General features: G+C 60.1%; 1 protein-coding gene across 5 annotated transcripts in view; it reads right to left on the bottom strand.

Annotated features, from left to right (window-relative positions):
• Nucleotides 1–14,460: 14,460 nt before the first annotated feature.
• The window catches only part of CFAP65 (cilia and flagella associated protein 65), a 56,867-nt gene continuing 55,541 nt past the window's right edge, over nucleotides 14,461–15,786 (bottom strand). For all 5 annotated transcript variants that reach the window (XM_073304873.1, XM_073304874.1, XM_073304875.1 and 2 more), the window contains one exon: nucleotides 14,461–15,131. In XM_073304873.1, coding sequence (XP_073160974.1) covers nucleotides 15,008–15,131 — 124 coding nt within the window. In that variant the 3' untranslated portion in view covers nucleotides 14,461–15,007. The remainder of the gene's footprint in view (nucleotides 15,132–15,786) is intronic.

Below are 15,786 nucleotides of genomic sequence, written 5' to 3'. Positions count from 1 at the left end.
GGAATGCTATGATGCTGGCAAAGCACCCAGGGCAGTGCCAGTCCCTGGGGCGGTGCGACCCTCCTGGGTGGGGAGGACCCATTCATCACCCTCCTGAAAGCTGCAGGGGTGGGGCTGCGGAGCCGGCAGGCGTCCGCAGGGAGCAGCCTCTGCCCCGGGCGTCTGCACACCCCCATGGGCAGCTCGGCTGCACCCGCCCTTCGTCCATCCGTCTGTCCATCCGCGTCCCGCACGGGCTGCTGGAGAGGAGCCTTTGGAGGTGCCCCACTTGGTACTTAGCCCTCCCCAGAATCCCCCAGGCCCTGGCGCCCTGGGGAGCCTGTGAGCAGCCAGCGGCTGCTCCCAGCCAGGCCGTGCCCAGCTCCACCTGGCTGCCTCTGCCCACGGCCTGCTTCCCCGCCAGCCAGCAGCACCTCCGGGGCACAGCACGCTGCAGAATCACAATCAATCACACACATGCACAATCATCGACATGCACACTCACACACTCACACACACAATCATCCCACACACACAACTTCACGCACACACCCCGTCACGTGGCCGCAAGCACACACCGTCTCTCACATACAGTGGGGAGGGGGGCAGCAGGACGGTGACAGCTCCTCAGGCTCCCCCCAGCCCTGCGGCTGCGTGTTGCCGTTGCCGTGTGGGTCCCAGGACGTTAGGCGGACAAGGTGGGGCTGGGACCATCCTTTACTGGACCCACTCGGGAGGAGACGAGGGCAGAGACTGGAGACGGGGGTCTCTCTCACCAACAGGAGCGGGTCCAGTAAAAGCTCGTCCCTCCCCTGCCCCACCACTTGGGAAGACACAATCGCACACACATGCCCATGCAAATGCGCCCAGCCCGAATCCCACACACACTCTGCCCCAGCCATGCAAATCGCCCCGGCCCAGGCCAGGTCTCATACCCACATACACAAAACACATGCAAATCCCTCCCCACTGCCCCAGGCTGAGCCCAGCCTGTTGGTCCGGGAGGCCACAATACCACGCACTCCAGGCTCCCTCCCGGTGTCGCTCACACCAGGAATCACAGCAATATTCCGGCTACACCCAGCCCCAAAGGACCAGTCGCTTGCCTCAGGCCAGTTACACCTGAGATCTCGCTCCAAAGAAAACACTTGTAGCCAATCCTGTAATAAACTATCTCGAGGTTTATTAAACAGGAAAAGGAAACAAGAGAGTTATTTACAAGGTTAAAGCAGGTAACCACAGCTACACAAGGAGTTTCTATCTTAAGTTTCCAAAGGGAAGGGAAGGGGCTGTGATAGACAAGTTTTCTATGGCCGCTCGGGCTAACCCAGGCTGATTACCAGCGTGAACACACAGGGGAGCCAGAAAGGGAGAGATAATGGACAGAAAATATCACAATGCCACTATCTAAATCCATGGGACTCCCACACCTTGAACACTGCGTGTGGATGTGGTCGCCGCAGCTCAACAAAAGATACATTGGAATTGGAAAAGGTTCAGGAAAGGGCAACAAAACTGATGAGGGGGATGGAACGGCTGCCGTATGAGGAGAGATTAATAAGACTGGGACTTTTCAGCTTGGAAAAAAGACAGCTAAAGAGCGGGGCTGGGCGGATGTCACGGAGTCCCCGGGCGATGCTCTGGGACTGCTCCCCATGATGCCAGTCAGGACTCTGGGGAAGCCGCCTCTTTGTGAGCAGCCTGACTGCAGGACACACAGCTCACCCGGCTTCCACCTTCCTGGGTCTGACCTCGGAGCATTCAGCATCCTCTGCCCCTCCGTGCGCTTCCCACAGCCAGTCCGCCCAGGCGGGGTCCTGGAGAAGCCAGAGGGTCCTGCCCCCCAACTCCGCAGTCAGACGGGACTCTCAGCCAGCCAGTAAAACAGAGGTTTATTAGATGAGAGGAACATGGTCTAACACAGAGCTTGTAGGTGCAGAGAACAGGACCCCTCAGCCGGGTCCATTTTGGGGGACAGTGAGTCAGACAACCCCGTCTGCCCTTCACTCCATGTCCCCAGCCAGCCCCAAACTGAAACTCCCTCCAGCCCCTCCTCCTCTGGGCTTTGTCCCTTTCCTGGGCCAGGAGGGCACCGGATCCCTTTGTTCTCCAGCCCTTTAGCTCTCACCTTGCAGAGGGGAAGGGCCCAGGCCATCAGTTGCCAGGAAACAGGGTGTCGGCCATTCTCTGTGTCCAGACCCCTGCACACACCTGCCTCTAGGGCTCTGCAAGGATCACGCACCCTTATCCCACCACCTAGATACTTAAGAACTGCATAGGGGAAACTGAGGCACCCCACAATATTCAGAGGAAATATTAAGAACAGTCCCACTTTGTCACAGCGGACATGACAGAGGTCTATAAAATCATGTCTGGTGTGGAGAGAGTGACTAGGAAAGTGTTATTTGCCCCTTTGCGTAACACAAGAACCAGGGGTCACCCAATGAAATTAACAGGCAGCAGGTTTAAAACAAGCAGAAGGAAGGACTTCTTCCCTGTGACAAAGTGGGAATTTTTTGTAATATTTTTCCAGCACCTCAGTTTCCCCAAAAAGAAAAGGAGTACTTGTGGCACCTTAGAGACTAACCAATTTATTTGAGCATAAGCTTTCGTGAGCTACGGCTCACTTCATCGGATGCAATATGCTGCATTGTTACCAGGGGGGTGGGAGGTCTGTTCGCTGTCTGGGCAGGCTAAGACACAGGTGTGAATGGCTCCCAGCTGTCTGGCCTTAGGTCCCACATCAAGGGAGCTCTTGAGAAGACAATGGCAGCTCCAGTCGCCCAGACATGGACACCTAGCAACCAAGGAGGCAGAGAGATATGGACTTCCCCGCCTCTCAGCAGGGGGCTGAGCCACATCTCCGCAGCTCGGGAACAAAGGACTGGGCCAGGGGGGTGAGGTGACAGTCAAGTATGGGCTGTCCCTGCAGATGCTTACAGAGGTGCAGTGTTCCCTAAGATGGTACACGTCTCCCTCCAGGGCTGCCTCGCTGACCGCAGCTCGCAGTGTGAAGCAGGGGGGCTGAAGGACCAGGGGCCCAGTCTGAGGAAGTGGTGAAGCCACAGGGCCTGCCCTGGTGGGGTCTGGCTCACTGACCCCCAAGAGATTGTTCCAAAGGTGGGGTCACAGCGTTGGTCCTGTGGATATGTGACATTCACACAACGGCCAGTACACCTGTGGAACTCATTGCCAGGGGATGTTGTGAAGGCCAAAAGTATAACTGGGTTCAAAAAAGAACTAGATACGTTCCTGGAGAATAGGTCCAGCAATGGCTACTAGCCAGGATGGGCACGGTCACAAGCCCCTGCTCTGGGTGTCCCTAAACCTCTGACTGCCAGAAGCTGGGAGTAGAGGACGGGATGGATCACTCGATAATTGCTCTGTTCTGTTCATTGCCCTGAAGCGCCTGGCACCAGTCCCTGTCGGACGACAGGACACTGGGCTAGATGGACCATTGCTTTGACTCAGTCTAGCCATTTTTATGCTGGCTCGTTCCTGGACCCATGCCAAGCCTCACGCGTGAGTTAGGGACGGCGATGGGCGTGAACCAAGCGTGGCTGGTGAACTGTTATTAATTTGTTCTGCGGGAGCCTGGAGCCCTTGGCCCCGCAGAGCCCAGTGACACACACACAGACGGTGCAGGGACGGGACGGCTCACATCCCCGTCTGGGGACAAGACAAGAGATGGATTCTTGGGCACTGGGCCCGCTGCCCTGGCAGGCGCCGGGATCCCCAGGCCGGCTGCTGTTTGTTTCCATGGGGTTGGGGAAGCTGGACCTTGCACACGCTCTTTGGGAATAAACAAGCCTGCCCCAAAGAACGGCCCCGGCCTGCAGCATCCATTTCTCCTCCTTGTGGAAGGCCCCAAAACCGGGGGAACTGCTCGGTCATCGGGCACGGCCAGGGTCCTCGCCTTGGTTCTGCCACTGCCTCTGGCCTTGGGTGAGTCGCGGCGGTCTTTGCTGGTGCCTCGAGTTACCGTAAGGCCCCTGAAGACGCGCAGGGTTTGCCAAAGCACTGACGTGATTTAGGGGCAAGGTCCCAGGGACGTCCAGTGGGACACAGTCCTACCCAGCGCCCGTCTCCCGTCTCTTTAGGGCGAAACCTCCCGAGGAGGACAAGGGGTGTCTGGGCCAGGTGTCCTTATGTACCTGGCTGCGGAGCTGTCACTAGCGTGTGGGGCAGCCAGGTGTGTTATCTGAGCAAGCCCGGCGTTAGTGAAGGAGGCAGAGGCCCTGGGGTGCCAGGCTTTGGTCAGGACTTGTGGCAGGGTGGGGTGGGGTCGGGCTGGTCTTTTTCTGGGCTGTGTTTGTTGCAGGGGTTTTTCTTTCTTTCTTTTTAACTTTGTCAAACTTTTACCGCAAAAGGAAAAGGGGAACCGGGGCCAGAATCCAAACTCAGAGGGACGCCCCCCGGGGTGCGCGTTCAGCTGCCCCGGCATGGGGATGCCCTCCAGCACCACTTGTGTGGGTCAGAGAGCCCACCAGGCAGGTGCACCTCAGACAGCGCCCCCCATGGGGCGGCTGATGCCAGGTCAGCTGCATCCCGCCCTCAGACAGCTGCAGTCGGTCGAACCCCCTTCTGTGCAGAGGGAACCCCCCCCCCGGGCAGCGCGGCCTCAGCCCACTGGGCCAGCAGGGCAGCGGGGTGCTGCCCCATGTCCCAGCGGTGAGAGCTGCAGGAGGCCCGTCGGGCTGGTCCCTGGTGTGAAGCCCTCATGTCGGAGTCGCAGGTGCTGGGCTCTGCCTGGTTGCCTTGCTGGTGCAGTGCGATGCGGCCCCAGGGGGACCCCACCCAACCTGCAGGGCTTGGACTCCACGTCTTCCACCCACCCACCATCTCCACCCCGGCCCCTCTCTGCAGCAGGATCCCCGCTGAGCTTGCCAGGACTCCCCCGCTCGGGGGAGCCCCAGGATGCTGAGCCAGAGGAGGCCAGCGGAGGTGAAGGGGTCACCTCCAACAGCTCCCTCAAATCACACCCCATCACCAAGGTGCCGCTCAGGCTGAGCAGAGCAGCCCGAGGCAAAGCGCCAGGGCTGGGGGGAGCAGGGCTGCCCAGTGGAGGCGGTGCCAAGGGGAAGGGGGCAGGGAGGGAGTGCCAAGGTAGAGGGAGGCATGGGGGTGTCAAGTTGCCCCAGCAGAGGCCTCTGTGGCTAAGCCAAGGGCCCTCCAGGGCAGCGCCAGGCTCAGGGGCTCCCCCCGGCCTTCGCTGCTATCCGCAGGGACGTTCTGAGCCCAGCTCAGGCCAATGCTGCTCCTAGGCCTGTGAAACGGCTGCATCCCCCCTCCGCTGACCCTCCTGCAGACAGTTCCACAGGTTAACTGGGACCAAAGGCCTTGCCTGCGCTGTAACTGCCTTTTAACCTGCCCTGAGGTGGAGGCTGTGGGCATGTCTCCGGGGAAGGGAGTTGTCAGCAGGAGCAGTGATTTGTCCTGCAGTGTTGCTGAGGGGCCCTAGGCTGGGATCGGGGCCCGTAGTGCTGGGCAGGTGATGACAGGCAGCAGACAGTCCCTGCCTTGCTCAGAGACAAAAACTGGAGCCAGCCAGCTGAGGGGGCACAAGGGACCAGGGCAAAATCCATCCTCCCCCTTCCCCGCTGCCCCAGGGGCCTCCTCAGCCTTGACTCGCCCAGGAGAACCGCCCTGTGGGTCTCCCCGCTACACCACTATGGGGCAAGGTCCTCCCCAGGGAGTCCTAATGGCTCTGGGGGACCTGGGCTGTGGAGCCTTCCAGCTCCAAGTCCCTGGCCCCAGCATAGCCCGGGTTGCACAGAGGACAGCCCGATGGTGAAGTGACACAGGGGGTCTTAGCTCCGGCCCTAGGGGAACCAAGGGGTGCACATCACACCAGGCCCTGTGGCTGGCAATCCCAGCAGAGAGCCCTCTCACCCCCCAGGGTCCCTCTGGGGAAGAGGGGGTGCTGGGAAGCTCACCCAGGCACGGCCCGTGCTGTGGGTAAGGGCTTATCTTCCTGTACAGTGGTGGGGGTCGTCCCCCACCTCCCCAGGGGGTGGGCACTGGGCGAAGCTCTGTGCTGGCTGCCCAGGGGCTCGGTCGGTATCACTCCGTCGCTGGGGGCTGGATTTTTCACACCCCGGTGATGGAGTTACACCAACGGGTCTGCAGCGTAGACCAGGCCTTCGGGGAGAGCGGGCTCCCTGGGGCCCCCAGCCCGGCCCTCGCCCCTATGCAGAGTCAGTTACTGAGCATCTGACTGGGCACTGGGGCGGGGGGGTAGCACAGGTGAGAGCCAGGCGCCCACCGCCCCTGCAGCTGGGGCTGGCTAAGGGGACAGAGCCATGGGGGCCAGGCCCTGCTCTGTCACTGGGCACAAGGAAGCAGCTGGCTGCAAATACTTAATGACACCAAGTATGGGGGAGGGGGCTGAACTAAGAGATGCGACCCCCCACCCCATCCCCCTACCGCTGCCCTGCTCGCCCTCCCCGCCCTGCGGGGCTGCTGGCAGCTGCTGAGAGTTCCCTGAACTCGGGGGAACAGTGAGACCTGCCTGGGGCGAAATAGAGGTGAGCACCACCCCCGCTGAGCCGGTCCGCTTGGAATGGACGGGACTCACGGGCAGGGGGTAACTCTGGCATTCCCCTGTCTCTCCCCCCAGACTCGCTGCCGGGAGCTCCCTGGGGCTGCATGGTACCTTGCACGCTGGAGGTGTGCGCACTGCGTGGCTGGCATATTTCACGGGTGTGCATTGCGTGTACCTCATCTGACATGTATGTAGGGTCCCGGCATGTTGGCCAGGGGGCTGTATGCCACTGGTGTATGATGCACGTCACACATGACGCGCAGGTCATGACAGCGACACGCTGCATGTCCACCGGGTGTGCACCTTGCACGGGCATTGCACGGCGTGCACACACATTGCACATGTGTCACAGGTGTGTCACAGGCGTGTCACAGGCGTGCCGACAGGCTGGACCTGCCTAACGCGAGCCGAACGAACAAAACGTTCACGTCAGGTCTTGCACGTGGGGCTCGACGCCAGGCAAGTGCAGAGGTTGCTCCGGGCTCGGCCTGCTTGCGCCCGTCCCTGGCCCGAGCCGACAACTGGGCAGGGGGAAGACGCCTGGGCGGGTCCCTCTGCCCCTTGGATCTGACGTGCAGGAGCAGGGGTCCCTGCCATTGCCCTGGGCCTGGAACCGGTTCACCCCGGGGGAAAGTCCGGAAGGTGCAGCCTGGGGGAACAAACAGAGTAGGGAGAAGGAGAGTTAAACGGCTGGGGGCAGGGGCAGGAGAGTAGTGAAAAGAGAAGGAAGGAAATTAAATCCCCAGGGAGAGAGGGGCAGAGAAGGGCAGAGAGCAAGAGAGGAAGGGAAAAGCGAGGAGAGGGAGCGAGAGAGACACCGAAGGGGGCAAAGCAGGCGGATCAGTGACTCCGGCCGAGCCGAGCCCCGTTCCCTCTGCTCTCTGGGGTGAGTCCCTGGGGCAGCGGAGGAAAAGTCCCTGGGATTTCAGAGCCTCCCTTGCAACCCGACGGTTGGGGTGCAGCCCCCGGGAGCCCTGAGCACTGACCCCTCAGCCTGAGCCGAGGACAGTCCTGCTCCCAGCCGCAGCCCCAGGCCCCGAAGGCGGCAGGATCTCACCTGGTTCCGGGGACACGCTGGCAGGTGAGTCGCTCACCTTCTCCGGCTGGCTCCCGAGCAGAAAATGAGGGCGCCGGCGGCTCGGTGGGGCTTTTATAGCCCTGATAAAAATAGCGCTGACTCCCAGGGAGCAAGGGGGGCCGGGGAGCTGGGGCTGTGCTGAGCCCGGGGAGAGGGCTGGGTCGGCAATGGAGAGCTTCTCCCAGCACACCTGTCACAGGCTCTGTGTTTGCTCAGCGCAAATATTGACCCAGAGGAGGCAGGCTGGGCAGGGGAGGTGATTAGCCCACCTAGATTAGAGCCAGAGCAGGGCTCTCTGCAAACTCCCCAGGGCTGCTTTGTTAATGGGAGCCTGATGGGCTGACAGGAGCCAGGAGCCTGGGCGCTGGAGGGGGGCGGAGGGGGCCAGAGGAGGAGACACTCATTAACCTGCCCTGGAACAACACCAGCTGTCACTTTTCCGCCCACCTGCCTGGATCACTTTGCAGCCACGGGGCGGGGCAGGGGGGACGGGGGGGGAGCAGTGGGGGTGCGCAGAGGAGCCGGGCCTGAAGGCAACCTGCATCGTTCCAAATGGAAAGGAAGGAAGGATGGAATGGGGCAAAGGAGCGAGAGATGGGGTGAGGATAAACGGCTCCCCTCCTGGGCAGGCTCTGGCAGGGCCTGGCAGAACATGGGTTTGGCTGGCACTGGGAAAGCCCGGCACTGGGAAAGCCCGGGGAGAGTTCCCTGTCCTCCATGCAGCCTGCGTTCCCTGGATCACTCAGGATCCAGGACCTGTCACTTCATTATTTACCCCTCCCTCCACTCCCGTGTCACCTGCAGACCGTATCCGGGAGGTTTGGGGGTTTTCTCCCAGGTCATTGCCAAAGATGTTAAACAGCGTTAGGCCAAGAACCGATCCCTGCGGGACCCCACTGGACACTCCCTGGTTCGAGGAGGAATCTCTGTTCACAATTACACCTGGAGACCTCCCTGTGAGCCCGTTTTTAATCCATTTCATGGGGGCCCTGTTCATTTGATAGTGGTCTGGTTTTTTCATCGAAATGCCGTGCGGTACCAAGCCAATGGTAATGCCAGGGGATTAAGCAACCACATCTCCAGTTCCAGCAGACGCCCCCCAGAACGTGTCCAAGATACAGCCACAGGCTCCAGGAGAAACGCTCCAGAGCTCCCTGCCCGTAGGGCGCCCGCGGGATCCCCAGGGCCTGCTCTGACTCTGAACTACGCTGGGGTAAAGCAGGAGTCACTCCCCTGCAGTCGACGGAGCGACCCCAGCGTGAACACAGTGGGGGTGAGGGGAGCTCACGCCCAGCTCAATGAGGGGCTCTGTGCCAGGCAGCCATTGGATGCACTAGCTTCCCTCCACATGCAGGAGCCCTGGCAGGTAAATCGATGCTGCGGCTGTGTGTGACCCTTTCTCCCAGACAGACCGCACTGAGTCCACTATTTACCCAACAGCAGGGGCAGGACAAGCTTCCCCCAAACCTGCCAAGGGATGGTGGGCTTGTGATGCAGGCCCCTGGCCCCCCTAGGAACCAGACTGAGACACTCCCCCCACCCAACCCACTGCAGACACCAAGCAGCCATCAGGGGAAGGGCCTCCAGTCCCAGGTTAGACACGGCCAGGGAGGCTCCAGGCCCAGCTCTTAGAGCAATCCAGCGCCCTGTCCCAGAGCACTGAGTTGCTGGAGCTGTTCGGCCTAGTGGGTGGGGGCTGAGAGTCAGTTTGATGCCTGGCTCCGCCACTGTCCTGCTGAGTGACCTTGGGGAAGTTACTTCATCCTCTTTCCCCTCTCATCCTTTGTCTGTTTGGCTATTTACACTGCAATCTCCTTCAGCCAGGGACTGTCTCGTGGCATTTGTACAGCACCATGCGCGCTGGGGTCCTGATCTGCACTGGGGTCTGTGCAGCACTGTGTGCACTGGGGCCCTGATCTGTGCTGGGATCTGTACAGCACCATGCACGCGGGGGCCCTGATCTGTGCCGGGATCTGTACAGCACCCAGCGCGCTGCAGCCCTGATCTGTGCTGGGATCTGTACAGCACCATGCGCGCTGCAGCCCTGATCTGTGCTGGGATCTGTACAGCACCCAGCGCACGGGGGCCCTGATCTGTGCTGGGATCTGTACAGCACCATGCACGCGGGGGCCCTGATCTGTGCTGGGATCTGTACAGCACCGTGCACGTTGGAGCCCTGATCTGCACTGCGGTCTGTACAGCACCCAGCGCGCTGCAGCCCTGACCTGTGTTGGGGCCTCTAGGTACCACCACACTAATAATGAATTGTGCAGACCAAGGGACCTATGGAGCCATTCATTGCTCCTCGGCACACGGTGCCAGGTAACCCACGGCGAGGACTATCTCTAGGGCTGAGGCTCACCCCATCTTTCTGCCACACACGAGGCTGTGCCGGTGGGACGGACGGAGCGCGTCAGCAGCAGGCCCTGGTGGGGCTGCGAAGCCGTGTGGTGCAGACACAGGGTTCTCACCGGTGCTCCCAGCCCAGGTGCTGTTTTGTTCTCATCTCATTGTCTCCCAGACAATGGCATGACTCGCCTGGTGTTAAATGTTTTAAGGAGTCAGGATTCCTTCTGTTCTCCCCCCTCGGGCTCTCCCCAGAAGCGGGGCCCCGGCAGCAGAGCAGCGGGCCGAGAAGAAAAGGCTGGGTGTGCATATCGTATGAAATCCATGGCGACGGATCTCTCTGCTATCTAGCATCGGGCGGAGAGCATCTCATTAGCTGCGCCGCTGGTGAGAGCTCCCTGCTCCTACTCAGAGGAGACCTCAGTCCTCAGCCCTAGGAGATCTATCAATTGCCCTCCTGGGAAACATCCAACACCCCAACCCACAGGAAACAGACCACAAAAGTGCTCCCTTCTTTCCCTCCAAACATGCCCCAGGCAAAAGCAGGGCCTGAGTCTGCAGCACCTCCTAGGGCTGGAAATGACACTGCCCCGAGTGCTGGGCAGCCAGCATTCAGGCCTGGCCCAAGGGCAGGGTTAACGTGTGATTTCTCAGCAAACAGCAAGGCTACGTTCCCAAGCTTTCTCCCAGCAGAGCTGGGCAAGCAGGTTTCCAGCTGTCCCTCCATCCCTGCGGCTTCTCACGGTGTTTCCCTCTGTCCCTGGAGCTTCTCGTGATGACAGGTCACAAAACAACGGCACCCTGGCCCATCTTGAAATGGGCGCTTGGCATGTCTACAGCATCTTCCATCTCATGGCCCCACTTCCCAAGCCTCGGTGAATTCAGTCTCTCCTCCATGAACGAGCAAGTTTCCGTGTTGCCCATTGTACAAATGGGATAAACAAGATGAAGCCACTTGCCCAAGATCACATGGCAAACGGGTAGAAAGGCTGGGTGTAGAACCCAGGAGTCCTGGCCCCCACACCCTGTGGTGGTGCCATAAGGTTTAGCAGCTGGCTGGAGACATTCTCCAAGCTCTTTAGACCTTTGGTAGAAGTTTTGTAACTGCACCTTCTCCTGTCATGCCTGGCTATGGTACCGATGGCAACCTGGCTTTGCAGGTGGAGGGAGATGAAAACTGGCACCGAAGCAAAACGTTCAGCCACTTTTCTCCAGAACGGCCGAGGCAGAATCCATGATGGCGGGTGGCGCAAGCCGTATTTCCGACTTGTTAGCATCGTCTCTCAATCCCTCTGAAGAGATGCTCCCTGGAGAGCCAGCTCCCTGGAGAGCAGCATAACTCTGCTGAAGCCAGCAACCCCCGAGATTAAAACGGCCCAGAGGGAGAGAATAAGATTCGTTGTACCTAACAGCCATGGACCAATGTGTGAGAAAAGGCCAACAGGGCACCACAGCTGGGGGAGTCTCGGTTCATCACAGCCTGGTGCCAGAGAACGGACAATAAACATCAATCGCCTCTTTCTTGAGAAGGGTCGGATCTGTCACCAATAACACCCCCCCCCCCAGGACAGGATGTGAGCTGTTAACAACAGGAAAGCTGTTCCCCAGGCATCACACTGCATCTAGGCTACACACGCGGTCTGTTTGCTTTTCAATATTATGCCCTTAAACATATAATAATGCTTAGCACTTTCCAAACATTAACTCGGTCATCCTGCCGCCCCATGAGGGAGGGGAGCTGAGACCCAGAATGACTCAGCCCAGACAACAGAGCGCATCAGACTAGAAGGCAGGAGTGCTTGTTCCCATGCTGAGATGACTAGATCATCCTGCCTCTCTGAGCTTTCCAGGTCACCCCTGGTTCTGTTCCCCATCTCGATCCGGTGGGATCCCACCCATGGGGCGCACAAGTGCATCTTGGCCCAAAAGAGGTAGATCCAAGGACAGAGATGGAAGAGGGGAGCAGATCCCGGGCTGGTTTTACAGATCTAGGGCTGAATGTTGTGATCAAGGGTAGAGGACTGTGGAGAAATACCCCTTTGAGGTGATTGTCTGTCTGAGATGCTTGCTGAGCCCCGGGCGGGGGGATCCCCTGGAAGTCTGGGATCGTGCTGCTGGTGGGAGTTTGTGCATCTTTGTGCCGTTTCTCCCTACTGAATTTGCCCCAATCACTATATTTTAAGAGCACCGTACAGGGCAGAGCAAAGACTCTCCTGCCACGCCACCTCTACAGAGCTTTCTTCCAAGGGACAGACAGAATCGGGATGCGCCTGGGAAGAAATTAGCCAAAAGAATCCCTGTGAACCGCATGGTATGGGTCTGTCTGTCCAGGGGTAGCCTACTGTCTAAGTACTTCTGCGGCTCTCGGCACCGGTCTCTGGCTTCTCTGACAAAAGAAAAGTCTTGCTTTTCAGCCATTCTACTAGCCACGTGCTGTCACCAAGGTTAGAAATACCCACAGGAAACAGGGATCCCACCCACGACTGACACCCAGGAACCCTCCCTTTGCTGATTCAGCCCCATCCTCGCTGAGCTGGAGGGGTGAGGAAGAGCTCTCGCCACCAGGGAGCTGGCCTCCCCCGGAGTTCAAAGCAATCTAATGAATGGGATCCATGCTGCATGAGGATTGTCTGGGCCTTTCCCCTTCTAGGGGTCAGTTGGCTTAAGAGCCGTAGATTCCAAAGCCAGAAGGGACCATTGTGATCATCTCATTTGATCCCGTGTTTAACACAGGCCAGAGAACTGCCCCAAGTAATTAAGAGGGTAACAGTCTACTGCAGCTGCCAGCTAATGAAGTTGCCCCTTTAGCTCAAGCGGTAGAGGCCTGTGCTTTCAACCTGCTGGGCCCGGGATCACTTGCCACTGAGGAGCGGTTTGATGCCTTTGCTGGACAGCCCCCAGGATTCCTTTGGCCCAGGACTGCAGCAGGGCAGCCCTGAAGGTTATTACAGGAGGAGCCTGCAGCCAGCTGACATGGCAGGAGGGAGTCCTCTGTGTCAGGATTCCACTTGGGCACTGGGTTCACCCCCCTTCGTGGTGTGATCCAGGAGTCCGCAGGTCCATTTCCCACCTCATTAAAAGAGTGTTCCCTCCAGCGGCACAGTGCCCCATACCCCGAGCTGGGACACTGAGGTCAGCACCGACTCAGAGGGGAGGGGGACAGCACCCCCTAACGATTCACCCACCCTGCTCCCTGCAGTACAGCGCCCCTACACTAGAACCATGCTGGGTCAGCACGGATGGGAGAGTGCCCCCTATTGAATTACCAGCACCAGCTCTTCCCCTCCCCAGCCAGGGTGAGTGTGCATGATGTGCCAGGATCCCAACCCAAGCTGTGCCAAGCATTCCACTGGCCTGGGACAGGGTGACCCCGGAGCACAGGTTCCGCCCAGGCAGAGAAAGCAGCCAGCGCCCTGGTGCAATGAGCTGTGGATCACAATGGGCTGGGCTGGGCGGTGGGGACACCTCACGCTGTGCTCTCAGCTCGGGTGAGCAGAAGGCCCCGCTGGGGAGAACTGCAGCCCCAGCTCAGAGGAGGGGAGCAGGCTGCTCAGGAGAAGGATCCAGACTCCATCTGGAGCCCCCAGGCACCTGGCTGAGCTCTGGAGCAGCCAGATGGGCCCTCGCTGTCTCTCTGACAACAGGAACAGCCCAGCCCTGCGGCTTGGGGACATTTACAAACATGCAACTGCTGCTCGTAGCTGAGTGCTGGGTTCAGCTGTGTCATGTCCCTGGGTACAGCAAGCGGGTGGTGCCTCCTGCACCCACTGCCAGCACTGCTCCGGGCACCTGGGGCACTTCACCCCCCCTCACTCCCCAGGTACCAGGGGCATCGGGTCAGTACCACAGGACCCAACTACAGAGGAACATGCAGTGCAGCACTGCCCGGGCACCAGGCACGATGCACTGCCCAGGCTGCTGCACCAGGGCCATTTTGCCAGCCCGCACTGAGGCACAGCACAACTGGCCTGGCTCATGGCCAGGCACGTGCCCAAAAGATGGCTGGAAAAAGGGGTAGAGGTGGGCGGCCAGAGCTGTGTCTTGCACCCTCGTGTTACCCCACGCAGGAGCTGGCCGGAGGGGTGGGGCCCACTCTGGCTCAGCCGCACTCCGCAGCGTGACTCCCCTGCCCAGCCACTCCCCAGACCCACAAAGCCTGGGAGCAGGGGGGCCCTTGGCAGGTGTCTGGCTGAACCATCTGGTACTTTTACTCATGGTGCTGGTGCCACCTATTGGCCATTGCTAACCCTGCCTGTTTCGGGTGAATCTCTCTCCTCTAACACTCGGCTCTTGGCCTTGCCTGCCAGACCATGGGGTGCTGAGGGGGAGGCACAGACAGGCCATGCACAGTCCGCAGGGGTCCCTATTCCCCCCACCCCTGGGGGAGCAGCATGAACGGCTCTGCGGGGCCCATGGGCCATAACAGGACTCTGAGCGGCGAGGGGGGCGCCCAGTGGCAGCAGGAGCTCAGTCCAGACACGTTAGCCACCTCACACTCTCCCAGAGAAGGGCACAGCCATACAGCGCATTTTATTTGGGGGTAGCACCCGAGGGAGTCAGTGCTGCAGCCAGCCGTTCCTGAGCGGAGCTGCCCCAGTTTCACTGACGTGGGGCATTGTGGCAGCAGAAGGGCCCGGGTTCCTGCCGCCGCTGCAGAGAGATTGAGAACCGGAACAGCGCGCAGGGAGGGGGTCGTCAGCGGCAGGCTCAGTTTCAAAGTAGGCATGTTCAAAACCCACGGCCCACCCACAGGGACGACCTGGGGCATGCGGGGGACACTTCACCGACAGAGTCCCGCTCCAAATGCCCAGCTCGATGCAAGGCAAGATGCCCTCCACACTCAGTGCCAGGTGGCTGAACTCCCCTGGGCACAGCCACCCACCTCGGGTCTTGGGGCTGGCTCCTCTCTGACCTGGCCAGCAGTGGAGAAAGCCTGGTCCCCAGGAGCCGGCTGCTGTGGGGGATTCCAGTAGGGGCTGTGGCCGCTGCCATTCCTCAGAGACCAGACTGAGCGCTGAACTCAGCTAGCATGGGCAGCGGTTCTGAGCCACGCAGGCCATCTAGGCAGACAGGACCATCTGAGGGTGACCCTCAGTTTCCTTCCCTTCGGTGTGGAGGCTGGGCCCAGGCCCTGACGTGCGCGACAGCGATGCAGGGTGGCCAGGCGTGGCTGGGCTGATGCCTCTGAAAGAGAAGAGATTCCCTTTGGATCTGGCAGCATCCGGCCAGCGGCCTTTCCTCAGGGCCTCCTGCACGTCACCCTCCTCCTCCACCACACAGCCCTGGGGGATCCAGTAGGAGGAGCCGCCCCCGTAATGCCGGGAGATGGGCAGGTCAACCACCGAGCCTCTCCCACCCCATCCCAAACACTGTGCCCCTGGCCTAGCCCCGAATGCCGCTGCCCTGCCCATGCTCCCCTTCCTCAGCACCCACAGCTGCCCCTTCCCGCATGCAAATGGCTTCTCAGTGCCCGGCCCTGCTAGATAAAACCACTTGGCCCTGCCTCCCTTGGCCTCTCTGGCCCAACCCACAAGCAGTGGGCGAGAGCTCTGCCATTTAGGGAAGTGCCCCCAACCCCCCACAGGTTTCTCTCGGTGGATCAGAGCTCAGGAGAGGTGTGCAGGTTCTCAGCTGCAGTGAAGCCCTGGTGTGGGGCTGCCAAGCGTGAGTGTCGGAGCTTGGCTGCTGCTCCATTACGCTCTGGGATATAGACACCTACTGAGGATCGTTCGCCCGCTGACCCAGCCCAGCTCAGGACTTGTTGTGGAAATCCAGACTCGCACAGACACGCGTATGAAGGGTGGGATTTCGTCCTCACACACAGCCGGCCCCCTGGCCT

Source organism: Lepidochelys kempii, chromosome 11 (genome assembly GCF_965140265.1).
Source record: "Lepidochelys kempii isolate rLepKem1 chromosome 11, rLepKem1.hap2, whole genome shotgun sequence".
Taxonomy (NCBI): domain Eukaryota; kingdom Metazoa; phylum Chordata; order Testudines; family Cheloniidae; genus Lepidochelys; species Lepidochelys kempii.
The sequence above is the reverse complement of the archived record's forward strand: the minus strand, read 5'-3'. Positions and strand labels throughout refer to the sequence as shown.